Source organism: Podarcis melisellensis (genome assembly GCF_964234715.1).
Source record: "Podarcis melisellensis genome assembly, chromosome: 3".
In the NCBI taxonomy this organism is placed as follows: domain Eukaryota; kingdom Metazoa; phylum Chordata; class Lepidosauria; order Squamata; family Lacertidae; genus Podarcis; species Podarcis melisellensis.
This window is the reverse complement of record NC_138530.1, coordinates 48,747,743-48,775,233: the sequence shown is the minus strand read 5'-3', so window position 1 is coordinate 48,775,233 and position 27,491 is coordinate 48,747,743. Positions and strand designations below refer to the sequence as shown.

General features: G+C 41.9%; 2 protein-coding genes across 5 annotated transcripts in view; one reads left to right on the top strand and one right to left on the bottom strand.

Annotated features, from left to right (window-relative positions):
* Positions 1-27,491, bottom strand: part of DYNLT2 (dynein light chain Tctex-type 2) — a 32,356-nt gene that overhangs the window by 4,071 nt on the left and 794 nt on the right. Inside the window, exon 2 of the mRNA XM_081906981.1 lies at positions 8-253. Coding sequence (XP_081763107.1) covers positions 8-88 — 81 coding nt within the window. The 5' untranslated portion in view covers positions 89-253. The remainder of the gene's footprint in view (positions 1-7; positions 254-27,491) is intronic.
* On the top strand, positions 175-19,056 carry ERMARD (ER membrane associated RNA degradation). Of its 4 annotated transcripts, none has more exons than XM_081906863.1 (18): positions 175-268; positions 1,812-1,980; positions 2,956-3,095; positions 3,714-3,815; positions 6,133-6,222; positions 6,959-7,056; positions 7,441-7,577; positions 8,388-8,502; positions 10,082-10,184; positions 10,999-11,028; positions 11,633-11,701; positions 12,518-12,688; positions 14,283-14,366; positions 14,995-15,074; positions 16,040-16,168; positions 16,945-17,154; positions 17,966-18,079; positions 18,563-19,056. In XM_081906863.1, the coding sequence occupies exons 1-18, from the start codon at positions 263-265 to the stop codon at positions 18,723-18,725; spliced, it is 2,010 nt and encodes a 669-aa protein (XP_081762989.1). In that variant the 5' UTR covers positions 175-262; the 3' UTR covers positions 18,726-19,056. The 4 variants fall into 4 exon arrangements, with proteins under 4 accessions (XP_081762989.1, XP_081762991.1, XP_081762990.1 ...); XM_081906864.1 differs by lacking the exon at positions 175-268 and adding an exon at positions 322-435; XM_081906865.1 differs by lacking the exon at positions 17,966-18,079.

The window sequence follows — 27,491 nt, the reverse complement described above, 5'->3', positions numbered from 1 at the left end:
CGCTTACCCGACCCAGTTCACTATGCTTCCTCGACGCCCCCGAGTGGTGAGAAGGGGTACTACTCAGCCTTTTCCTGTTTTTGTCCATGGCTTTGTCCGTATTCGCTCAGGCAAAACGGGGCGGGGCGGAGGGCGGCAGCCGCTCACAAGCTTTCCGACCAAACCGCCTGATAGGACGAGCGTTGCTCGAAGTTTTTCCCTTTCCTCGGTGACGTCACCAACCGCGACAGAAGCGACCGGGAGCTAAGAGAAGCTGAAAGGAATGGAGGTAAGTGTGTAGAGCTAGAAAATGAAGAGTCGTACCCTCCGTCCGGGAAGAGAGCGGGAGGGCGGATATTTAACTCGCGATCCCCTTGCTGCAACCTGTAGCGCTCCACCTGAGGGGCGAGGGCGTATATAGCTGCCTCTGCCTGCAGAGTTGCTTTCTTCTGACAGGTGTGGAGATCAGCATAGTAGGTGGCTGTTCACACACATACACCAAGCACAGATTCCTGCAAAGTAGGGCTCATAATACTGGACTGCACTGCAGGGCTGATGTAAGCCAGGGTCACAAATGTGGCTCACTGCATTTCCAGGGCTGGACTTTTAAAGCATGCTCACGTTACGCAAAATGTGTCTGCATCTTGTACTTCATTATAAAATGCTACTGTTTGATGTGTTGTTACTCAAACCAGCTTCAAACTTACTGACTGACTGCAGTTCTTAAAGGTAAAGGTAAAGGGACCCCTGACCATTAGGTTCAGTCATGACCGACTCTGGGGTTGCGGCACTCATCTCGCTTTATTGGCCGAGGGAGCCGGCGTTCAGCTTCCGGGTCATGTGGCCAGCATGACTAAGTTGCTTCTGGCGAACCAGAGCAGCGCACGGAAACGCCGTTTACCTTCCCGCCAGAGCAGTACCTATTTATCTACTTGCACTTTGGAACTGCTAGGTTGGCAGGAGCAGGGACTGAGCAACGGGAGCTCACCCCGTCACGGGGATTTGACCTTCTGATCGGCAAGTCCTAGGCTCTGTGGTTTAACCCACAGTGCCACCTGTGTCCTGACTGCAGTTCTTAAGCTGTTCCTAATCCAGTCTCTAGTCAAGTTGTGAACAGTTGCATAAGGTAAAGAGATTTCGGCTCCATCAACACCCACTGCTGCGTACACAGACAGAAATGAATTGGAACAGCCGGTGGCAAGAGCTGTCAAACAAACCAGGGAGAATGACAACTCCACTGTGCTCTAAGGTGGTCATATGAATACACAGTTGGTACAGTCAAACCTTGGTTGTCAAACATAATCCGTTCCGGAAGCCCATTTGGCTTCCGAAATGTTCGAGAACCGAGGCATGGCTTCCGATTGGCTGTGGGAGCTTCCTGCACTCAAGCAGAAGCCATGTTGGATGTTTGGCTTCCGAAAAATGTTCGAAAACAGGAACACTTCTGGGTTTTTGGCGTTCAGGAGCCGAAACGTTCCAAAACGGAGGCGTTCAGGAGCTGAGGTTTGACAGTACATAAATGTGGTATAAAGTAGGATAGCCAACCTTTGTCCCGTCATATATTGCTGGATTACAACTCTCATAATCTTTGACTACTTAACATGCTGGCTGGGGCTGATGGGAGTTGGGATGCAACAACTTCAGGAGGACCACAGATTAGCCGCCCCTGAAGGCAGCAATTTTGGCCATATGCCAATTTAAAAAACTTATATTTACAATACTGATGTTCTACAGTGTGTTGTAGCTGTACCTGTTGTGGGTCTATTTAAGAGAGTACTACAGTAGTTGTGTTGTTTTATACTACTTTCATTATTTTTCACTTCTCATTTCAGATGCTGCTAGTTGATCCAGTCTCTACTTGCCTTTCCCCTACAGTGCACTATATGGTTTGTGAAGCTGGATTTGAGATAAAAGCAAACCTTTCTATTAGTAGCATTGTGTCCGACAAAGGCGAGATACACTGGAGAACAATCACAGAACGCGTACAGTATGGAGAACCAGGTATGTGTTAAAATGGTGTGTGGATTGGTTAGCTAAGGTTGCAATTCCTAAGTACAGTTTTGTGTTGTAGGCCCCATTAGACACAGTGAAACTTACTTTTGAATTAAACACATGCAGAGGATTGCAATGCAGATCCTAGAGCTTATCTACATGTTTTCAGGCAATCATTTTGGGCTAATTTAATGGAATTAAGGGTTAATATAACCATAGCAAACAAATATGTCCTCCTTTTACACAGATGCTGCTTTAGAAAATAATAATAATAATAATAATAATAATAATAATAATAATAATAATAATAATACCTTTATTGTCAATGTACAACCTGTGTACAGTGAAATTAACCGAGCCTCCCTCTCCCCCCACAAACACTCAATCTCACAACACACCAATCCCAAAAGTCAGTATTTTCTGTTTAGCAGCCTAACAGCCCACAGATAGAAACTGTTTTTTAGCCTGTTGGTACGACGGATTATGCTTCTATATCTCCTGCCCAAGGGTAGAAGATTAAAGAGGTGCTGGCTGGGGTGTGAATCGTCCCTGAGAATTTTTCTTGCTCTCCAAAGGCAACGATTCCTTGCGATGTCATCTAGCGGGCTCAGGGGACAGCCCATGATATCATGTGCTGTGTTCACCACCCTCTGTAAAGACTTTCTGTCCATGGCTGTCAAGCCAACGTACCACACTGTGATGCAATATGAGAGGACAGTTTCTGTTGTGGAAGGAGGTCATCAATTGTTGTTTAACATTGTTCTTTTGCAAGACCCTGAGAAAATTGAGTCTCTGTTGGGCCTTCCTAACCACCTGAGTTATATTATTTTTCCAAGAGAGTTCTTCACTAAGGTAAACTCCCAGGAATTTAAAGGAAGAGACTAATTATTCAGGGGAAAACCTTTATTTTGGATGTTCATACTTCATAAGAACATGAGTTTATTGATGCTCTCCTTGACTAGGTACTCCTTTTTTGTTTTTCAGATCAAACTGTGGATTATGTAAAAAGTGTGAGATCTTTAGGACCTTTGTGTGAATCTCTTCACTCACATCTACAATCCCTTACCAGGGAGCAATTTGAAGACCAGTTTGTGATCTGGTTCCAGTGGACAAACTGCTCAGAGGTATGACATAAGAGTCCAGAGGGCTAGATAGAGACCCTTACCTCTCTTTTTCTGTCCCTCTTGTGTGTATGTGCATGGACCAACACCGCTGCCTGTATTTTTGGACTCTCTTTTGTGGTTGTGCTTTGGTGCAGGCTTCCTCAACCTTGGCCCTCCAGATGTTTTTGGCCTACAACTCCCATGATCCCTAGCTAGCAGGACCAGTGGTCAGGGATGATGAGAATTGTAGTCTCAAAACATCTGGAGGGCCAAGGTTGAGGAAGCCTGCTCTAGTGGAACTTAGTAGCTCTCCACATGAGATTTACAGATAATTTATTTAATTTAGATCTTGCCCTCTTTCTCAAAGGGCAGTAAATAACATCTTAAAAACATCTCAATACAAATACAGACTGGGAAAGATCTTGTCTCAAAAGGTCCTTAAAAGAGAATAATTTATTCTTTATGGAGTGGGAATACTCTTTCCTTTTGTAATACTTGAAATGGTAATAAAGAAATGCTTGTGAATTTTTGTTATTAACCTAAACCGCATTTGTAAGTTTACATAGCTGTTCTGTTATCTCGCTTTAAACATATTGTGCCACATGACTACCCTTGGTTTTCCTTTCTCCCAAACGGCAGGTATTTCTTGAAACGTTTGACGCTATAAAGAGCCCACATGCTACAGCCATTGCACTGAGCTTAAAGAAGCTTACGGCATGTTTGGAACGAACCTTGGGTGATGTAAGTGCTAAAATCTTCGGCTTTGCCAAGCTTTAGGTTAATGAGGTCTTTTTGCACTGAAAGGAACATTGTCTTCCTTCTTTCTCTGATAATTTTAAGGTTGCAGGTTGAATATAATTTCCAGCTGGTTTCCACATTTAAGTGTTGTGAGATGCTTGCTTGCAGATGTTTACTGTGACCTTGTTCGCATGTCACTAAACCATAGATGAACTAAACTGGTTTAAATGTGAACATGTAACCTGCTGGTACACACTGCTGAAATCGCAGGTGCTTTGCTCCTCCCTTGCTCCTGCCATTCTGCTGGCAGCTTAGTAATGGTATGGCTTAGCTTTACATCTTAACTGGGGCTCATGCTTTGTTTCTGCCCAGAGAAACCATGAGCGATAAGCCAAGAACAAACCTTGGCTGCTAGCAGCACAGTAAGAAGCTGCTGTTTTGTGCACATTCACATTTGAAACCATAGTTTAGTGTAACTGTGGCTTAAAGGGACATGCAAAGCAGACCTGTAGAAGTGTCTGTAGAAAGAACCAAGGATGTCACTTGTTGCCTATGTGAGCAGGGGATCCTACCATTTTGGATAAGCAGTCATGTGTCTGCCAGAGGTGCATGCCAATTGCACTGTGTCTTCCAGGAGCAGGAGCAGGAGCCTAGTGGGGCCTGGGACATTGGCTGTCATGATGAGGAGGAGCAACTGTGAACCTAAGGGGTGGAGGGAAGATGCTGGGCCAGCCCCTTTCCCCCATTACCTCCTTTGGTACTCTGAAGGATAGGCTAGGATTGCTGCATCGGAAGAAAGGGGTTGTGGTGAGGCAGAGGGAGGAGATGTCTAGCCTCTCATTTCCCTTCGTCCCCACACCCTTCGCTTGCCCGTGTGCAGAGCCTCCAAGAATGGTTCCGGAAAGGGCAGCCAAAATGATCAAGGGGGTGGAGCAACTCCCCTATGAGGAAAGGTTTCAGCTTTGGGGACTTACAGCATTAGAACTTGTAGACATCCAATGTTGGGATATTCAGAACGGGCAAAAGATAACACATCTTCACACTATAGTCCAGTAGCACCTTAGAAACCAACTAAGTTAGATCTGGGTATGAGCTTATACCCAGAACTAACTTAGTTGGTCTCTAAGGTGCTACTGGACTATTTTTTAATTTTTTATTTTGACTGCGTCAGACCAACACGGCTACCTATCTGAACCCACATCTTCACACAGTGAATGGTTGGTCACTTTGAGAACAGGATGCTGGCCTATTCTGATTATTAAAAAGTAACTCACTTAAAGGAGCCCTTCTCGTAAGTTTTAAGAGATTAAAATCATCTTGCTTTTCTTTCTATGTTTCTGTGCTAATAGCTGTTTTATACTTCTTCTTTTTGGTTCAGTCCTTTTTCTCCATAGTGCCCCCTAAGCAAAAGTTACTATTGCTAATTTTATGTCATACTCTCAGGTTGATGGGATGTTATTATTTTGTGCCATATTGTTAAACTCATTCACTGGTAGTCAAGGTCTGGGCATGTGTGTGAAAGAGTGTTCAGAAAAGATAGACTTTTGGTTGCTTATGGAAAATCCTTGCATACTTCATCAAGAATTTCATTTTGATTGACTGTCAGCAAGACATGGAAAACTAAAACCTGGGATCCCTGGTTTGTAGATTTTGTTTTTAATGATTCTACTGGGTAACTAAGTAGCACATCTGTGGAAAATCCTCAGCCAAGTACTGTTTAATGGACCCTTGTCTTTATGTATGAGGCTGTATTATTGCTCCTTACCCAGTCCTGCTGGGTAAGGAGCAATAATGGGCAAAGCCACCGAGCATCAGAATTGCATTTTTACTAATGAATAGTTCCACCAGTTTCGGTGGGACTAGTAAATCTACTTAGGACTGCGTTACATGTCCCCTCCCCGCTTTTCCATTACTTGTCCCTTTGTCAAGAACATCAGTCATACGTTCTTAATCCATTGATGTTCAGTAATCTTGGACTGGTGCTAGAGATGCTTGGGTAGGATTCACATCTTCTTTCCTGACAGATGAAATCAAGGTTTACATAGGTTCCCTTTGTCCTTTCTCTGACCAAGTCAGGCCCTTGGTCCATCTAGTTCAGTATTGTCTGTGTTGACTGGCGATGGCTCTCCAGGATTTTTGACTGGGGATATTTGCAGCCCTGCCTGGAGACGCCAGGGACTGACTGTTTTCCAGAGTTGCCTTAACTTGAGATTATTCTTTTAAACAGAAAAGAGAGATAAGTTTTGCACAATGCTTTAAACAATTTACTTGTTTGCATGTTTTGAGAAGGCAAAATGTGTTCTTTTGTTTTGATTTCCAGGTGTTCTTATTAACTGGCAAAGACTGTCCTTTTCTCCTGCGAGACTTGCTTGTGTCTCAGGAACTTGCCACAGTCTTTGGGCAGTCAGTGGTGAGTGTCTTGCATGTGGTGTTTATTTTTATTCACAAGCTTTTAATTTTTGTCCATTTTGAGTTTTAAGACTCTCGGTGTCCTTGCTGCATAAATTACTATGGAATGCAGAGAGCTCCAGACCTTTTGACTAGTATTGTTTCTAGGACCCTATGATGCTCTTCTTTTCTACTACTTTGTGCCCAGTGAAGAGGTTTTAGAGGGCAGGAGCTGTGGGTGTGCTGAAACCCAACATCAGCACCTGACATTTGCTAGGGCCTGCCAGGGCTGATGCCTTGCCATTTCCCCCACCCACCGGCCTCCACTTCAACAGTGGAGTGGCCCAACTGCAATGAGTTGCAAGCCCAGCTTGTCACAGCAACACTGAGCAAGTAGCAATGGTTACGCAGCGGCGGCAATGCTATGATGGGCCAAAATCCGGCTCATTACAGCCCTGTTACTGCCATATAAGTCCTTAGGTGAGAGGGAGACTGGTGGTTGCCCCATGCCTTTGTTCTCAGGTGGGAACAAATGCAAATTGGAGGCTGCAGTAGTACCACCATTTGGAGGCCAAAGTGACAGCATTTGTTTGTCTCATTCAGCTCTCTGGGGGCGGCATGCACATCAGCAATAGCCTGTCCAAGGTCCTTAAAAATCTGGAGCTGTTTGTATGTCCAGAGCAGCCCCTCTCCTCCAATCCATGACACTGATGTTATGTCAAAGTTTGAATCCATTTCCTATATTTTGTTAAAATTAGATGGATGTTCTCAGAGTGTTCGTTGGATCTCCGGATGGTCTGAATCTTCGTAATATTCTGTGGCATGGATTTGCATCACCCCAGGAAATTCCTGTGAAGTAAGGCTGCAAGTTATTTATTTGTGGATGGGATTTTTTGTGGGGTGAGTTGTTTCTTTCTTACTGGTCATAGCAGGAACACAGTTGCACCGCTGGAAGAATGCTGGATGAGTCCGCTGTCCTGCAGAGGATTAGGCTGCTCATATCCCACTGAAGATACAAAGCACCTGAACTAAGAGCAGGATTGCAGCCTTACTCTTTAAGTTTCCCAAACACTATTGCTTGGGAGATGTTTTAACAGTGTGTTTCTAGATCAGCCTTTGCCCACCTGTGTGCTGTCTGGGGCTAAGAGAAGTTGTAGTCCATCAACATCTGGAGGGGCACTAGGTTGGCAAAGCCTGTTCTGGACGTTTCTAATTTTATTGTATATCATAATTTGCCTAGATATTCCTCTATGCTGCTTTGTTTAACGGCAGGATTGGGACAACTGCTAAAGACTTACCTCCAGCAAACTCAGTCTACTTTAGTTCATCGACCTTACGTATCTTTCAGCAACTTGAAAGAGCTGCACGTTTTCCCAGGTGAGCATGTTTGTTGCAGCTCACCATTTGTAAAGGTTTACTCGGATGTATTATGCTTTTGAACATTTTCTGTTTTGCCCAGATCCAGAGACTTCAGTATTTGTGGAAAACCAGGTTTATGGGTGCAAGTTGTGTACTGGGTGTTAAGAAATCTGTTGTAAGGAAAATGCCAGTGTGCGCCTGACACGGTCCTGTCCAGATTTAAGAAAACCTCAGACATTTAAAAACCATGCTGTTCTAGCATGCATTTTTAAGATAGTGACCATTTAAGCTTGGGAACCATCTAAGCCTACAGATGGATGAATCTGTCTATTTCAGTTCCTCTCAATTTTTCATTATTCCATTCTTAAGTTCAGTTCTCCATTTTTGTTTCAGTTTGCAAAGGGTTTTTTTTTTTAAATCAGCAGCATTTCAGTGCACTTTCCTCCTAGTATATACATTTGTAAAGGCAGACTCCACTAATAGGCTTTTTTGTAGGTTATTTTCACTAATATATATGCATCATTAATGCAGCGGTAAGGTGCCACTTCTCGTTTCTTTGCTATGGGCCTCACTGAGCAGCAATATTAGAGCTCACCATTTAACTTTGAAATGTTTCTACATATTTAACTGAAAAGCTGTTAGGCTACAGATCTTCCTCTGGTGGTTGGGGGTCTAGGAAGAAATGATTTGTCTCCGTTTCTTCTTTTTTCAGTCTTAAATTCACTTCAGCAAATTTCCTCTTCATCCAAGGTCAAATTTAACACGTCTTGTTACTCCCATCCAAGGTGACAAAGTTTTAAACCCCAAGTTCTTTTCTGTTGCTTGTAGATCTTAATCATGAATTGTTGTCCTTGGCTGATGAATTAGTAATCAAATCAAATATTGTATTAAGAACCATGTTGCCTTTTTGGATTACTGCACTATCGTCATTTAGACGATGCAGGTAAGAAGGGTAGCATTTTTTCCTAGTCTTCTTTTCTATAAAACCAGTTAAAGCACAGATTTATTCAGGGCTTTTTTCTGGGGGGACGCAGGGGTACGCATACCCCTAAACATTTTGTGAATCTAAGTTTGGCTTCATTGAGGGGCAGTATTTCAATATGAGTAGGAAAATGAGAGTACCCCTAAACATTGTTTTTTTTATAGGGAAAAAAGCACTGGATTTATTTATATTAGGATCCTGGGCACCATCTGTTCAATTTGCAGGCTTTGTTTGCTTGTTTGTCATCGGTTGCCACATTCAAGTAACCCAAGCAATGAAGGTGACATGTAAGAGCTATGACTACCCTAGTATGGGAACATAGGAATCTGCCTCCTACTGAGTCGGAAGATTGGGCCATCTAGCTTTCTAATGTCTACACTGCCCTGAAGCAGCTCTCAAGGGTTTCCAATGGAGAGCCCTTCTCAGCACTACCTAGGGCTGTCGGAGGACAGTCTCGAACCTCCTACCTGCGAAGCAAATGCTATACCACTGAGCTTCAGTGCTATCATGAAAGCAGCTCTTGCTTTCCACAAAGAGGTCACACAGGGTTCTGCACCATCAAGGTCTCCTTTGAAATACTTTGATGTAAAAATGCTCCCTTGATACAGTTTTTAAGTCCAGAGTGCCCAGGGACAGAGCGCAGAGTCAAAGAGTTTCCCCATTTCCTCAAGCAGCCGCTTGGATGCCCAGGGCTGGATTTAGGTTTGATGAGGCCCTAAGCTACTGAAGGTAATGGGGCCCTTTATATGTCCAGCTGTCCTTTGTCAACAATAAATTGTCACTGTTTTTTGTGTTGAATGTATGCTATATGGTAATTTATGGACCTAATAGGTATCTAAAGCCATTTGCACATGTTGCCATGCAACCAGTCCATGCACAATGTAGGCATCCTTTATATAGAAATGAGCAAACCTGTGATATTTAAGGGAGCAGGCTAGCAGGCAGGGCCCGTGACTTACATCATAGGAGCCTACACAACACAAAATACTTTTGCTGTATGTAGTTTTTATTTTATTTGTTTTTTATCTTATATTTTGGAAATGTACTTCCAGTGGTTTTTTCCTTTACAATTTTTTTTGGGGGGGGGGCCAAGAGAGTGGGGCCCTAATTTATAGCTTGTTTAGTTTATACGTAAATCCGGCACTGCCCAGGCTTCTAGGCTTCTCTGAAACCAAAGGCAATAGCAGGGTTTCCCAGTCTTTGGGGCTGATGAACACATTTGGATTTTTTTCAAGAGGAAGTCTCAAGGGTGGTCTCACTAAATGTTTGCTATGGGAAAATGTGCTCCCCAAAGACTGGGAACCCTCATAAAATAGCTGTAGAAATGAGTAAACACTGCTTTTCACTCACTCACTCACTCACTCACTCACTCCCCATCCCTGCGATTGCATACTGCTTCCGCTCCTTGTGCCTTTATTTCAAATATCTGAGACAACAATATCCAGCCTAAATGAGGCTCGTTAGGTTCATATGTTTCAGTTTTTCATGAAAGAAGAGAAATGTGTAGTGGAAATCAATCTTGCTGTAATATTTCTTTCAGGTATGCGGACTGTGTTATACTGTTACTACCTCAGCTGGAGAGTGGACTTAGGTTGCTTTTCACAAAAGTTAATAAATGTCCTAGCAGACTAATGACAGCTGAGGTAATTTTTTCTTTTTCTTTTCTTTTCTTTTCTTAAAAAAAACCATTTAATTTTCAGATTTTAAAATTTACAAATAATTGTCACACAACCAAAACAAAAAGAGAATTCCATAAATTCCCAAGAACTTCCCTCCTCACCTTTGTGGGTCCTTATGTTAACTTTTTTCTTCCTGCATCTTCTCTATTAATTCAATTCTATTAAATCTCATTTACAACCATAGTCCAACATTAAACTACAAGTGTCATTCCAGTCCTACTAATAATTTTAATTGTTTACAACGATGGCTGAGGTAATTCCCCCCTCTTGTTGGTCACTTCTAAAAAAACACCTCTAGTCACATTTACCTAGAATCTGTTATTAACTGGTACCACATAATGGTCCAGTTTGAATGTACAGTTCCCAGCTTGATAAACCGTAGTTTGGTAGCCAGGAATGAATGATGAGATCACATTTCCTGCCTATTCCCTTCCTCAGTGCATGGATTCTGGTTAGCTTGAACCACAGTTTCCTCTTAATAGAGGGTAAAAATCAGCTGAGCGCTGGGATAGTGAGCAATTTTATTTTGATTTGTTCATTATTTAGAGTCCTGTGGAAATTGTCTTGGAGGGGAATTGGAGTCTCCCAGCAACTCTCATCACCCTTAACAAACTACAGCTCCCAGAATTCTTTGGGCGAAGCTACAACTGTTTAAAGTGGTATCATAGCACTTTAAATTCTTGTGTGAATGTGGCCAGAGTATGACTTAATTTAAATCAACCTGTATTTTCCTTCCAGAAATTAAACAGTAGTGACATTTTTATTTTCTCTTTTTTAGTCATCTTCTCTTTATACCACTTTCGATGAGGTAAGTTGACCATGTGGGTCATTGGAGTACGTGACATGATACTAGGGATGCGGGTGGCACTGTGGTCTAAACTACTGAGCCTCTTGAGCTTGCCAATCAGAAGGTCGGTGGTTCGAATCCCCGCAATGGGTTGAGCTCCTGTTGCTCTGTCCCAGCTTCTGCCAACCTAGAAGTTCAAAAGCACACCAGTGCAAGTAGATAAATAGCTACTGCTGTGGCAGGAAGGTAAACAGCATTTCCGTGCGCTCTGACACTTGTCATGGTCTTCTGTGTGCCAGGTGTGGTTTAGTCCTGCTGGCCACATGACCCAGAAAGCTGTCTGGACAAACACCGGCTCCCTCGGCCTGAAAGTGAGATGAGCGCTGCAACCTTTGAATGAACTTAACTGTCCAGGGGTCCTTTACCATTTACCTTTAGACATGATACTATAGTTGGTTGGTTGAAGTAGTAAGGTTTTTAAGAAAATGACATTCTAATTATTAAAAAAAAGATTATTTTTTTAAATGCAGGATGTCTTAGTTATAAAGCTTTATATTAACAAAATAGTCTGGCAGTCTTCAGTGCTTTGGGTTATTTGACATTTGATTCTATTTTTTATATCTAGATGCTAGCAAAACAGTTGCATAATGAAGAAGTCAATCAGCTTCCTTTAGTTCTTGGTGAATCAGCAATGGTAAGATGATGGATTTTGGCTTATTGAATTTAAAATGAAAAGCCCATAACTTTCTAGGGCTCATTTATTGAGTAATAAATGCCAGTAGAGCTTACTTCTGAGTTGACATTGCATAGGACTGCACTTGTGGGTATTTTGTAATAAGGCAACTCACTCTTCCAACACAGCTGGGCTATCTTGGGTGAGCACAATGTTAATTTTTATAATGTTAATTCATTATCATGTTAATTCATGCAGCGCTAAGGTATAAGTAACTCTTTCAATACTGTAGGACTCAAGTACCTAAAGTTGCATTCTCTATGAAGCAAGCAGTTCAGTGCTGAATATTTGCAGCATGGATAAAATTAAAAGATCATTAGAATGCTTTAGTATAGAAAAAATACATTAAATGATGATAATGAAGTCAGCAATACTGACAGGTATGTCACCTTTGCTGGTTTTGAAACTATTCAACAGGGATTTTGTATGTTGCATCCTAATAGTGAAAGGTATTAATGTTGTATAAGAGACTATTTTCCATTTGCAGATCTGCGAACAAGTTGGCATGTGCTCTGGCAGCTCTAAGCAATTGAACAATGAGTAATAATGAGTTCTCAAATGAGCAGATTTTCATAATCATCTATATCAGAAACTTAACTTCCAGTAGGATTTTGCTCTTGTAGAAGGGAAGCAAACAAATGTTTGCTCTGGCTTTATTTCCACCCTCTCTGGATTGGATCTAGAAACGCTTTTCTACATATCAAAGGCACCTTGCCTGCAAAGAAGGGCCTTTTCTTTTCTTTTTACATTTCACACTACTTGTCTTGTTTTTTGTAGGAATTTCTTTGGGATTTCTTGAACCACCAAGAAGGCCCACGTGTCAGAGATCATCTGAGCCATGGAGAGAGCAGCTTGAATGTCTTCCCGAGAGAAATAGCCAATTCGATTCTTGCATTTTCTATTACCCTCCTGTGCAGATTTTCTAAAGGTGACATAGCTGCAGTCAAGGTAGGGGCCAATTTTGGTGCAGCAAGACCTATTTATGTTAAACCAATGCTTCCTTATACCCCAAATCTGGAAAGATCTGGATTTGAAGACTATCTTATCCAACTATCATATGACTTACAGGCACTTCTTTTATGGGCAGAGTGAGCAGGATCCAAAGTGCCATGCATGGTTCCACTTTTTACGAGTCTGTCACGTTCCCTAAAAAGTTACTTCGGAAGGTCTGGAGACCCTCCTGAGTAGAATCTGATTTTGTATGAGGAGCTATTTCCAGAAGAGAAACTCGGCAATCCCTCTGTGTCCCTAAACCAGGCTTCCTCAAACTCGGCCCTCCAGATGTTTTGAGACTACAGTTCCCATCATCCCTGACCACTGGTCCCACTAGCTAGGGATCATGGGAGTTGTAGGCCAAAAACATCTGGAGGGCCGAGTTTGAGGAAGCCTTCCCTAAAGAAATGCCTTGGGATACATGCATGGGCCTCTTGGATTGTGGCCAGTGAGCTACAGCTGTAGTATAGACCAACCTTCCCGAACCTGGTGCCATCCACATATTTTGGTCTACAGCTGCTACCATTCGAGGCCAGTGGCCTGTTGGGAACTGTAGTCCAAAAAATCTGGAGGGCAGCAAATTGAGGAAGACCATACTGTAGATAGCTTACATTATGTAAGCTATCTTAACATTGGAAAGATAGGAGCCATCCCTGTTCTGCTGTCCTAATATTTCTGTCAAATGGTTTTTATTTCTTTTATTCTTTAGCATGCAGGGTTTTTCAGCTTGCTCTTCATCCATTCATTCTGGCTTATATTACTAGATCTGTAAATACTGAAACAGATCTATGATCAAAATGGGCCTGGGATATGGGATCTTTAACCCTTTTCACTCATGCTGCTGCTCCCCAAGCTATTAGCCCTTCCACAGCGAAAACAAAGGATGATTTAGATTGGGGAAAATGGAGGGAAAGGGTTAACTATTCCCAACAGCCTTGGTCTGCCCAAAATCTGAACCCACCCATACCTCCTTAAAAAGTTATTTCAAAAGCAAACATGGGAGATCCACTCACAGATGCATCATGCCCATTTTTGTTCCAAACATGGTTGATCCACAGGAAGGAGGAATCTTGTGTTGCAAACCGCTCATCCACATGTATAGGTTTCATCAGAATCCAGGGCAGTGCATAGTAGTTGATACCTTTATTTTCTTATATATTTTTGTATATAAAGCATCCTAGGTTGGATCCAGACTTGCTCCCTCTGACAGGAAAGGCTCCTGTATCCATGGAGAGATCTAGGATCCAGCAAAGGATCCCACTGGAGGAAGAGGAGCAGTTTTCATTGATTCTTGACACTGCCTTCCATGCTTTTCAGGGGTCTTCAGGGGAAAGGAGGAATCAACAAAGGTCACTTCTCACCCCTCATTTCCTCCAGCAAAAGCAGAACTCCAGTGAGCACAAGTCTGGATCCAACTTCATCCAATACCTTAACATTGTTAAGTACAGTACAGTTAGACTCAGTGGAATTGATTGCAGTACTATCTACAGAAAATAATTCAAAATATATTTACATTTTAACCATGAATTTTAATTTATTTTCAAACCAGGAACAATCATTCCTAAAGCCACTTATGAGCTGTGCAGATTGCTATTCTTCCCAATTTCATCCAATAGCCCAACTTAAGAAGCAGGTATATTTCCTTTATCATCCTCTTTGTCGTTCAGTAGTGAGTTTATCTCTCTTGAGCTTTTAAATAGACTGAAAAATAGCCATTGGTCACATCCACGCCATACAATTAAAGCACATTGCTTCCCGCAGTCCTGGGGACTGGAGCACTGTGATAGGTAAAGTACAGTTCCAGACTTTGTGGGGGAAGATGCACTTTCAACCGTCCTGTCAAAGTTAGTAGGAGACTCAAACATGTGCATACAGAAGAGGTTTGTGTGCTAAATCACTGTTTGACAACACCAAAAGAGCCCAGTTGAAAGTTAGAGGCTGTCAGAGAAGTTTAATCAGGAATGGATTCATAGCACAAGGTCTGCTAAAAAGTCAATGACAAATAAAAACGTTGGGCTGAATCCTAAGAACCAAAGCTCTCAGAATGAGGCCTTTTGATCTCTTCATACTGTATGCCTCAACATTACCTAAAAAGCCAGTTCTGAAGATCAGGGGACCTTTTGTGGACATGTGGGATATGGGTGGAGGGGCAGGAGCAATGAAAAATGTAGCCTTCCCTTTGGGCTAATAGGCCTGCAAATTTCATCTACTTCTGTCGGAAGGAAGGGGAATTGTTTATTGATCTCTTTTTCACTTTCTAGGTACTGAAGTGCATAAAAAGCATTCATTCATGGTCTGTTCTTCCTATAATGCCCGAAGAGCAAGTTCAAGAAATTGGAGGGTAATGCCTGTTTCTCCTGTTCCTTTTTGTGGTTAGAGGTGTATGTTGGGGTGTCAGATGAGAAATTTCTCAGTCTACGCTTTCTTGCAAACCCTTCTTCCTATTTACATAATTCTAGACTGCTGTACGGGACGCGGGTGGCACTGTGGGTTAGACCACAGAGCCTAGGACTTGCCGATCAGAAGGTTGGTGGTTCGAATCCCCGCAACAGGGTGAGCTCCTATTGCTCGGTCCCTGCTCCTGCCAACCTAGCAGTTCGAAAGCCCGTCAAAGTGCAAGTAAATAAATAGGTACCGCTCTGGCGGGAAGGTAAATGGCATTTCCGTGTGCTGCTGTGGTTCGCATGACCCAGAAGCTGTACGCCGGCTCCCTTGGCCAGTAAAGTGAGATGAGCGTCGCAGCCCCAGAGTCGGTCACGACTGGACCTAATGGTCAGGGGTCCCGTTACCTTTACCTTTAGACTGCTGTACAAGAATTAAAATGTGGAGGTAACTTATGAGCAAGACATTTGGTTAGTTTGAATATATGTATGCGTTTAGGTTGTGTGTCCCATCTTATCTTGAGGTCTCATGGGAGGTCACTGTGAAAGCAAGTGATTGTATCAACAGACAATGCATTCAAACATTTAGAACCTTTGGGGCTCCCAACCTGTCATGCTGAAAGAGACCCCCGTCTGGGAAATGTTGAGTGAGTTAAAGCAGCTGTGTAACCTTTTTTAAAAACAAAACAAAAAACCAGGCCACCACCTCAGTCAGCATCACAGTCTAGGATTTCATCATCTTAGAATTTGGGAGATAACCAAGGATAACACACCCAAGAATATATTGGTTGATTTGAGGTCACGCAAAAATAGAATTACTATTTATTCGATAGCTCTTTTTGTTCTAAGCAATATATATTTGAAGAGCTCTCAAATAAGATTCTGAGAATGATCATTAATATCTTGGTTTTCTTTTGTTTTTAAGGTCAGGCAAAGATACTGATGATGTTCCTTGTATGTTTGCGACTGCTGATATTTTATCTCAACTACAACCCTACTTGTCTCACAGTATCAGACTTCTAGGTGATCCTGTGGAGGAGGTTATAACTGAGAAGTAAGTTCTGTAACACTTTCACTGCTTTTTGCCAAATCTGAAAGTACACTGTAGTCCTATGACTTACCTTTTTGGTGATGCTTTTTGTCAGCTCTGGAGTTCCATGTCTATTAAATATAGGGACTGCCTCATGAGATAAGTTTGAGCCATAATGCCCATGTTCAGATGCTCTGTTCTCCAGTCCCTCAAGCACATGCTTCATCCTTTTTTGCACATGCTCAGATGCAGAGCTTACAAGAACTCTTCTTGGTGTGTCAGGGTTTTCCATAGCAACTGGACCAGCAAACTGGCTTTAATGATCCCTCCAAACAAAGATTGTAAACTATGGTTTGGCTACATTCATATATGACAATAAACCACAGTTTAGCATTACAAGAAGAAGCCCAGCATCCCTGAGCTTGCATGCTCCCCCTTCCTTCTCCTCCTCCACAGCATAGCCACAAGGAGGGGATTGGAAGCTCCCATGTCCCTTTTAGATTAGCCACAGTTTAGCATGTCCTTCAAGTCCCAACATTCTATCTGATTATATAGATGGAATAGATCATGCAGGTGGAATTAGCTGGCATCGATGGCAAACAGTACCCATTTATTATAAAAGAGGCAAATGTGATTATTTCTTCAAATTTCTTTAATTTGGAAGAACAATCGGTTTGCCTCTTTTTATGGATGTAGTTTGCACTAGAATTAGCTTGCATTTATGGCAATCCGGCTGAACATTAGTTCTATTTTACGGCAGCTAAAAGAGCACTGAAGAAATGGTATATTTTTTTATTTAGGTTATTGGCTGATCTCTGCAGCAAGCACGTTCATGTCCTCTTCTGCCCACGATCTGTCCTGGAGATTGTCGTGGTGCTTCGTCAGATAAGCAACCAGTGCCACCAAGTGTCATGTCAAGTCATTTCCACTTGTGAAACCAGGTACAAGCAGTGGACAAACAAATCGCTGAGATCCCGCCAGAGGCACAACTATCTGCGTATGAGAAGGAGGTGGGTTTTTTTCTTTACTTTTGAAGGAATGGGAGTGAACATGTAATTGAAAATGTTTTCAAAATAAACAATTTGTTAAGCAGATCTCAAGTATTACAAGAGAGAGAGAAATAGACAGAATGAGTGTGTGTAATATTCTAGATCTGTATTCATATACACATGTGCATATATATATATCGCAAAGACTACATCCAGACTTGCTTAATTTTGCTGAAAATGAAAGTGGGACTTGATTTTGATGGGGCATAAATGCAACTGACGTAGTCTAGATTCTTACACAATATATGTAACAGAGAGATAAGCTAATAAATGAAGCTTGTGTTCTCCAAGTATTGCTCTGTGTTTCTGACTGATGCTGAAAGTATCTCCAGGGCAGATAGGCAGGCACAAATGTTCAGGATAAGAGGACAAGCTTAGTGAAAGTAGCTAAAAGGATACAAGGAGGCAGAGATCTGAGGGGAGAGAAAGAGAGATTGTCAGTTAGCAAACAGCAGAATATCTCTCCTGGCTGAGTGTCTTGATCCAGGTGTTGCAGACTAACATAACCTTCACTTAATCCATTTAACCTATTTGACATTAACATCCAGCACCACATAAAAAGTATACTTATATGCTTGTCACTGCTTTATAGAGTCTTTTATGGTTTTTATTGCATTTTTTTACTTTCTGCTCTTAAAATTTGTAAGCTGCTTGGAGACTCCTCAAGGGGCAGTGAATTAAAAACAGCAAGAAGAACAGTATAGCAATATGTTTTCTCGTTGGCTTAATTGTTCCTAAAGCTTTTGTTTTCAAATATTTCTTCTTCTTCTAGTATTAAATTTCTATCTCCAGTCTTGCAACTAATTTTAATCTTGATTACGCTGGAACTAATCCATGTCCATACTGCCGGTGAACAGAACACTCCTGGACATCAACATTACCTAAAGTGAGTACATTCTAGCTTTAGTCAAGTAATACACAAAGCTCCTTTCAACCACTGATTATTATCTGACTCTTTCCACCTAGTGATTTGTAATCCTTGACATTCCTTAATCAGCTGCAATATGAAGAATGAGTTGGCAGCACTCTTCACTACACCTTTCAGCATTCTGGTGCAGGAAGAAGGTGGTACCACCAGTATCTCAGTACTACACCTCTTAGTTGTTGTCCGGGCTTCCAAAAGGACCTAGAATAAAGATGTTGCTTTAAATGTGTGACTGCATTTAACATGTCTGGGTGTTTCCTCCCCGCCTTTACAAATTGCAGCCACTGGAAAGGGGCAGTGTGGTTCAGAATTGTCTTTCTGCAACTGCAAAAGCGATGGCTTTTCCAGGGAAAGCATCTGTTTGGCAATATATTTTAATGTCTGATGGTTTTTGGAAAAGGCTTTCTTTTTTGGTGTCACAATTGTATTTCCTCTTCCACACAGGTTTCTAAAGGTGATCTTGAAGTACACTGAGAATCTGGTGACTTACACAAGCCCGGAAAAAAATAAATGGGAAGAAGCGACAGAGCTTACGCAGAATGCTTTGCTAAAAATCAGAACTTTCTTAGGGAAGCAGCAGTTGCTTGTGCAGTTGGCTAATTCCTAATGAATGTATGCCTCATTAAACCTTTAAGTTTAATGGACATGTCTGACCAGTTTCTACACCTGTCCCGAGTTCACATTGCCCAAAGTTAACAATCAGCAACAGTCTGCAGGAGGTGTCTTTTTCCCATTAGGATGAATAATCACATTTTGTGGACGAAGAACATGTTAAGCGAGCCAGAACTGGGAATCAGCCTGACTCCTCCTTTTTCACAGTACTGTTCATTTGCTCTGCAATGTATTTTATAATAACTTGAATGTATTCTGCCAACTCAGAGGAGTGTAAGACACATTTTTTAATTTCTCTTAATAAACTCCCTTGATTTTGTTTTTTATCTTGCCTTTGGAGTGGATGAGTTGAGAGAAACAAAGTACTATCAGAAGGCAAACATGACATATGCTGTCCCTCTTTGCTTTTTCCACTGTTTGATTAGTATATAAAAAATAGATTTTGTATTTTTAAAATTCAATATTAGTTTAATTCCTGTTGACCAAAGAAAAGGTTCACTCTTCTACAGCATCTGTTGACAGCTAGCCTTGTAAATTCTGCTTTGTCATATATCTTGCCTATTAAGCTACAGCTGCAATTAACAGGAATAAGCACAAGGTGGCAGTGTTGCATAACCTAAATAACATCACAGTTTTTCACCTTTGCATCTGTTCCTGCCCAAATGGTGACAAATTCTTCTTCACATTCTATAGACCTTCCTCACAGGGATGTTTCCCACCCCCCTGCAAATTTAAAATAGAATACCACTATGTTCAATTTCTTTTGTTTTCTTGTGCTGGAAGAAATCAAGTCATGTTTCTCAAACATTTTTTACTTTCCCCCACCAGAAATTTATGTTCTACAATATTCTCTCAACTTAAACTACCTTACAAGGTTGTTTGGTGAATAAAATGGGGAGGGGGTGAAGAACTATGTTCACCACCGTGGGCAATTTAGAGGAAAGCTGAAATAGAAATAAATGTGTCAGCCTGACTTAGATGATTTGCTAATATTCACTTAATCAAGATCTGATTTTCTAACAAAGTGCTAATCAAGCATTTCTCAGACTTTATGAAGCAGTTTTTCTCCCCCCCCTCCACTGTCTTAAAATACTAGATTCCCCCATGCCTATTCCCAAATATACAAAGCTAACTGGGGGTTCTTCCAGATGGTAGCGGTGTTTTGGTGGAATTCAATCAAATTCAGGTTGCGCAATTACAGTAGTCTGGGAGGCCTTGTGCAACAAATTTACTTTCACCCAAAGACCAGACCTTTTTCTGTTAAGGAAAGTGACATGGAGGGGAAGTGTGGGATAATGATTCGTCACATCATATAACCTCCCAGCAAACAAACCCAGTTATACATGTCTAGCTCCTGTCCCCCTCGTGGTCAAACTCGTATGGTTGGTATTCAACTATGTTTTGCTTAGCACAGACCTATTGAACTTAATTGACCTAATTTAGTTGTGTCCATTAATTTCAGTGGGTTTCCTCCGAGTAAAACTGTTGAATATCAGCCTATGCAAATACATAGCCATGTTGTTCTTCCACCTGGCTCCAACACAAACCTTCTCTCCTGCTTCATCTCTGTGGCAAGTATTACATGCCTCTTTTCAGCAATCCCACCAGGGTTTTTTTTTTTGCAACCCCACACTTTTGTTTTTTTAAGGCTCTTGAACAGTGGCGTAGCGTGGGGGTGCAGGGGGGGCCGGCCGCACCGGGCGCAACATCTGGGGGGGGCGCGCGCTCGCACTCGAGTGCTAAAATCCACGGGTTAGGGGGCGCAAATTACTTGCCTCGGGTGCTGACAACCCACGCTACGCCACTACTTTTGAAGCCTTCACAGGTATATTAAAAAAAATTCTGAATCTTCCTCCTCAGCTTATGTCCTGTGTTCTCTAGGGGTTTGTCCTCCCCTTTCAGGTGGAGAAGCAACATGCTAGTGCCCAAGGTAGAAGATAATAAGCAAATAAGTGTAGAGCAACCTTTGGAGAAACCTATTTGTTCTTTCCCTGGTAAATTTAGATTTTTCATCCAGGTAAGGAGTTTAGATAAGAGGTGCTTGGCGTAGATTTTCCCCATCACTGATAATAGGCTTATCGGTCTATAATTCCTTGGTTCTTTTGGGTCGCCATTTTTAAGGATTGGAATAATTATTGATCTTAACCATATCTCAGGTATGATCCCATATTTATCTATGAGAGTAAACAGTTGAGCTAAGGGTTCTGCCCACCAATCTATATAGGTCTTAAATAATTCTATTGGTAGACCGTCTGGCCCAGGAGATTTCCCCGATTTGAAATTTTTAACTATCTCTCTAATTTCCTCTTCCTCTACCCTTGGCCACTCCTGGAGTTTATTAATTTTATTTTTAGTGGTTTCATTTCCTTTAAGTTCACTGTGTAGATTGTTAAATACAGATGTAAAGTATTGGGACCATTTGGATTCTGCAATTGGTGGTAGAGTTAGTTGATTTTCGGCTTTCAATCCTCCGTACACTAAGTTCCAGAACGCTTTGTTGTTTTTACTCTGAATTGAGTCGAATAATTGTAGCCATTTTTGGGTTGCGTGTTTCTGTTTCTTTTCGGCCAGAATGTAATGATATTTTCTTTTTTCATCAAGATAAGAGGGCTCTAGTTTAGTGCGATTATTTTTAAATGTTTGGCGCAGTTTTCTTTTTAGCTGGAAACATTCATCATCAAACCAAGGGCTAGCGCTATGTTTAAGTACCCAAACTTTAGGTGGAGTACTAAGCTCTACGAACATTTGGAAGATTTCATTATAAATTTTCAGTATATCACTGTAGAAATTAGTGGTCTTTAAGTTGGATAGTACTTGTTTTCTCAGGTTGGCTGTAAGTTTTTGCCCCACTGCTGCACTCATTTCCTGGGACCATTTTAATTGGGTCATTTGTTTGTATTGAGAAGGTTCTATGATATTGTGCTTAGTTTTTTTGGTTTCGTCCTTTAAGTTAATAGACAACGATAATGGCTGATGGTCGCTTTCCGTGCGCGTTCCAATTTTGAGGTCCATGATCGAATTTATGATATTATAAGGGACAAGAATATAGTCGATGACACTGCATCCTCGGGGGGAGAAGTATGTAAACTCCCCACTTCTATCGCCTTTTGTTGAACCATTCACAATCTGTAAATTAAAGTTGTTACAGAATTCAAGTAGGCGTAAGCCTTCGTTGTTTACAACCCTGTCTCTGGAGAATCGTCCTATTTTCAGGGCATGTGCGATATCATTATCAGTATTCCAATTTAGTTTGCTACATAGTTGTTCATTGTTGGTTCCCACTCTGGCATTAAAATCACCTGCTATTATCAGTGAGGCATTTGGGTATTTATCGGTCAAATAAAGGTGAATGTGTGGGACTCTACCTATCCGACGTTGACCAAAGGGTAACGGCGGGGGTAGCCGAGTTTTTGGTAGCAGTCCTCCAAGGAGCAGGTTAACAAAGAAAACCATTGACTCTATATGTATATATATATATATGTATGTAGCCAACTGCTGCCTTTTTATATATATTTCAAGGCCTTTATGTTATTTTCTCTTTTATGGTTTTATTCGCATAATGCCTAATAAAGGTTTGATAAGTAAGTAATAAGCAAATAAACTCACTGTTTTGATTTTGGTTGCTCTCCTTCATTGAGGAACCGTTTTCCTGAGGTAAAGTGTGGTGGTAAATAACAAATGTGAAGGTGACGGAAGCCCACACACGAGCCCTTTTTGCCAAAGCTGCGCTAAGAATTCAAAACATTTTTCAACCACTCAGGTCTTTGAGGGCAAAACCCTCTTGGAAAAATGTGGTGTGCAAGGGAGAAACGTGTCTGAAATATTCACGGTGTTGCCACTTGACATTATGAAATGGCCAAGCGTTTTCTCTTCCCGTTGCTTGTTTTTGAAAAAGCCCTGCAATACTCACATAGGTCCAAGGCTTCCTCCACAGCAAAAGCAAATTTAGGGCAGCACGACTGGTTCTGAGGCACTATAGGCTGCTGAGCCTAGGGCAGGGGTCAGCAAACTTGTTCAGAGGGGGCTGGTCTACTATCCCTCAGACATTGGGGGGGGGGGCGGACTATATATATTTTTGGGGGGATGAACAAATTCCTATGCCCCACAAATAACCCAGAGATGCATTTTAAACAAAAGGACACATTCTACTCATGTAAAAACTGTAAAAACATGCTGATTCCTGGACCGTCCGTGGGCTGGATTATTTATTTATACATACATACATACATACATACATACATACCCCACCCATCTGGCTGGATTTCCCCAGCCTCTCTGGGTCGCTTCCAACAAAATATTAAAATATAATAGTGCGTCAAACATTAAAAGATTCCCTAAACAGGGCTGCCTTCAGATGTCTTCTAAAAGTCTGGTAGTTGTTGTTCTCTTTGACATCTGGTGGGAGGGCGTTCCACAGGGCGGGCGCCACTACCGAGAAGGCCCTCTGCCTGGTTACCTGTAACTTGGCTTCTCGCAGGGGGGAACCACCTGAAGGCCTTGGCGCTGCGCCTCAGTGGCCGGGCAGAACTATGAGGGTGGAGATGCTCCTTCAGGTATACTGGACCGAGGCCATTTAGGGCTTTAAAGATTAGCACCAACACTTTGAATTGTGCCCGGAAACATACTGGGAGCCAATGTAGGTCCTTAAATTTAGAAGGCGATTGGGCGGGATCTGGCCCCCAGGCCTTAGTTTGCCTACCCATGGCCTAGGGAGTCCTAAAGGGCATTGCTGCTATGACGTAGTGAATTGAGGAGAACAGAAAGTAACAGGTGGGAGAGTGCCAGACTTTGAAACCAAAATTTGCCCCAGTCCACAACTTCCCACCAGCCACACTTCCAGGTGAGACACCGTAACATAAGCAGCAAAGCTTCTCAAAAATTCTAGCGAAGTCTCTCTTTTTCGCTTCTCGTTCCATTCCCAAACCCCAAACACAACAGATAAAGCAGCAAAAAATTGGTCCCTATTTTTGCACGTGGATACTATTTTTAGGAAACACTCTGGCTGTATATTCAGCGCAGTTAGTCCAAAGGAAATCCCTGGTTTTGCGCTGGCTGTTCATAAGCACAGAATTGTGTTATTTAATATTTACAGCACTGCCGGATCCTAAGGGCAAGCTAATGTGGTAGTTGCACAGTGATGTGTCTAGCTTCAAGCAGCAGTATTTGTTTTGTTTTTGTTCTTAGCATCAGTAATTGTGATGGACTGCCCTGGCTCGCATCATCCATGGTTTGCAGAAAGCATGCCTATTTCTCCCTCTTGTCCTAGCAGAAAAAGGTCATTGCCTCCCATCCTTGAGCTTGGGTGGCAGATCTGCTCAATCTGCTGTACAGAAGATCAGATGAAACCAAAAGCAATAACAGATTGATAGACCAATTCACAGCGGCGATGAGCTATTTTACTGCCCTTGAATCTTATGTTTGAAAACTATTAAAAAGTAAAATGAAATGAAGACTAAGCAGGCTGTGAGAATGAATGAAAGTCATGCAGGGATAGCGTGGGACTCGGAGCCGCTCATGAGCCAAAAAACAACAACAACCCCAGTGAAAGCTTTTTGAACAGTTTACACCATTAGTTTTTAGGCTTCAGTTTTGCTTTATCTGTGCTTCTGTCTTCCTACCACCAGGCAGAGGGCCTTCTCGGTAGTGGCGCCTACCCTGTGAAACGCCCTCCCAGCAGATGTCAAGGCAATAAACAACCATTTTACTTTTAAAAGACAACTGAAGGCGGCCTTGTTTAGGGATGTTTTTAATGTCTAATGCTGTATTGTTTTTAATATTCAGTTGGGAGTCGCCCAGAGTGGCTGGGGAAACCCAGCCAGATGGGCGGGGTATAAATAATAAATTATTATATTATTATTATTACCATCACCTGGAACGACACTTTGCTTTCAGCCAGTCACGGTGTGGGGTGTATTAAAAGATGCCACCCTCATGTTTTAAATGAAAATGTGTTCTTCAGAGGGTGGCAAGCAAATGAGGGGGAACAATAAACGTCCTTGGGATTGTCAGCCTCTGCCTCCGTGTTGGGTGTATTATGTATGTTATTGTGATGAGGCAAATGGGTGAACCAACACTGAAGACTCAACCATTTATTTGTCTTAAATATATATATATGACTCTGACGATAAACATCTCTGGGGAGCCAGCTGAGGGACAATTACAGAAGTGATAGCCATTAAATTGATGGCATGTCTCTGGCCTCTTGAGTCGTATGTTGTAAAAAAAAAAAATACAGATGGGGTATATTTCATGGGATGAATAATGGCTTGTGTGGGGGGGAATAAGTAATGATTACAATGTGCAGATGTGGCTCAGCCCCTGCCTTGTCTCCCTAGATTTAGGATTGAGTAAGGTGCTTGTATAGTCCTCTTGCCATCGGAGGCTGATTTGAATTCAGACTAATCACTGGCCCCTTGATCAAGAAAACCCTAGCTAGGAGGATGGAGAATTAAAACTCTGAACTTTGCTATTTTGTAAGATTTTTTTAAAAACAAAGCCTGGACCATTAGACCTTCATTTCTAAGCTTCTCTTCTCTAAAGGGAATGAGATAAATCCATCCAGTCACCTATTTATTCATGTACCACCTTTCCAGGAGAAAATTGCACATCCGATGCATTACCGCAAATGGAACAGCACCCACAGTCAAACTGCAATACTGAACAAATACAACATTGCCATTTCAATACGCTCAAGGCAGCTGTTAGAACAGCAAAAGAAAAAAGGGGGAGGGGAGAGGAAAGGCTGTAGATATTGTTGAAATTCTTACACTCTAATGACACTCTTTGGCTTTTATTGTGCACTTTATTGTTTTATTGATTGCAAGCTGCCTCAGGCAAATGGGAGGAGGCAGGTTATAACTGTAAAAAGAAAATAAAACCATTGATAAAAATGTATCCATCTCTGAAATAACTTCCTGAGCCAGGCCTCCAGCGAAACCATCAGTCATTGTGTTAATACCAGAAGGCAGACTGACATTTTTTCAGGGGCAATATTTTCCATGTGGTGGACTTAGGCCTATTCACACGTGAGGGAATGATCATAACTCTGTGGTAGGGTACCTGAGGTTCCCGGTTCAATCCCCAGCACCCCCATGTAGGGCTGTGAAAGGATTTCTCCTAAAATCCTGGACGGCTGCTGCCAGGTAACCTTTTTCTCCCTAAGGGCCAGGTTCCCAGCTAGGCAGCCTTCTGGGGACCACATGCCAGTGGGCAGAGAAATATATGTAAATTTTTGCTTTCATATAGCAGGATACTATCTAAATGCAGACACACCCCTCTCTATCAATCATGCAGACAAGACAGAGGCATCATCAGAGTTCAGTATACCATTAAATAAATTAGAATGTATATTCAATTTAAAAAAAACCCTCACAGGGGAATATGGCCATACGAACCCAACCTCACTGAGATCTTCACTCCTTCAAATCCCCTCTTGGCTATTCCATTTCACTTTCTACTTTCTCGTCCCATGAAAATATAGCAAACAGAGCTAGCCTAACCATGTCTACTCAGTTGTAAGTCCTATTGAGTTCAATGGGGCCTACTCCTAGGAAGATGTGGAACCAGCTCAGTGGTTCCCAAAGTCCTGCCCACCCCATAACTTTAAAATTACTGAGGATCTCAGTGGAACACTTAACAATTTTTCTGCCTGTTTATCAGGCTAGATGCTGAAGTGTTTTTCAAAATAGCAAAAGTTTTCACCACAGACCAACTGAGTGAACCTGATGGACCACACTGTAGGAACCCCTAAGGCTAGCCTATAAACAAACAATGAACCATGTTTACTTCTTCCTTACCCCATCTTAAACTTAAATAGAGAGATTCCTCTTCCTCCTCACCACCACTAAGTGTGTGCCCTGCCCTGTGCTGACATGATGCCGTGTGTGTGCGCACGCTCCACAGAACGTTTAAACAAGAAACCACAATGCACCCTGTAATGGCATGATTACAGTTTTACAAAGGAGAGCAGGTGCGCCCCGCTCAAAAGATAACCTATTCCCCCATCTGCCGATAAGACAAATGATCCAAATCTTGCAATTTAGTTAATGTTTCTCCTTTTGGCTTGCTGTGTACACAATAGCCTGCTGGATAAACTGCCTAGGACGGTGCGCCACTATGTGTACAGTACCATAACTCGCAGCACTATCATCTGTTCACCTGCTGCCCCTTCTCAACATCCTTTTAATCATTGCAGAGAATTTATCTGCACGTTAGTGCTCTACCTTCTTCTTATTAAAAAGTCGTTTTCTAGGCAAGGACAAATCATTTAATAACACAACTAGGTGGGCTTTGCATCTGATCTGAGTTATTTTTCCATGGGTCTACTTTACAAATTATGCTTACGTTTAGACAAAGGTATTGCTTTCACTTGGTGAAGAAAGTTAATCCCATTTTTCTCGCACACAAAAGCACACTTGAAAAAGCATCTTGGCCTTGCATGGGCTGATTTATTGATTACCTTTCCCACTATAGGCAGGGGACTTCTTGATGCTTTTGAAGGAGTAAAGGAACAGCTGGTCCTTTTTCTCCTGACAAGACTGAGATTTATATACCAGCATTTAACACAAGAAGATATTTCACCTAATGTTATTAACCAACATTAGAAGGAGGACTTTACTTCCCATTTTGACCATGATATTATTCTCCTTATTGCTTTAAATCACTTGAGAACATGAGAATCGCCCTGCTGGAGTTGAACAAAGCCCAACCTGATCCAGAGTCTTGCTTCCTAGGTAAAGGTAAAGGGACCCCTGACCATTAG

Coding starts and splice junctions, on each gene's coding strand:
- ERMARD (XM_081906863.1), top strand. Junction 10,185..10,998: donor GCAGACTAATGACAGCTGAG/GTAATTTTTTCT, acceptor TCTCTTTTTTAG/TCATCTTCTCTTTATACCAC. Junction 11,029..11,632: donor TTTATACCACTTTCGATGAG/GTAAGTTGACCA, acceptor TTTTATATCTAG/ATGCTAGCAAAACAGTTGCA.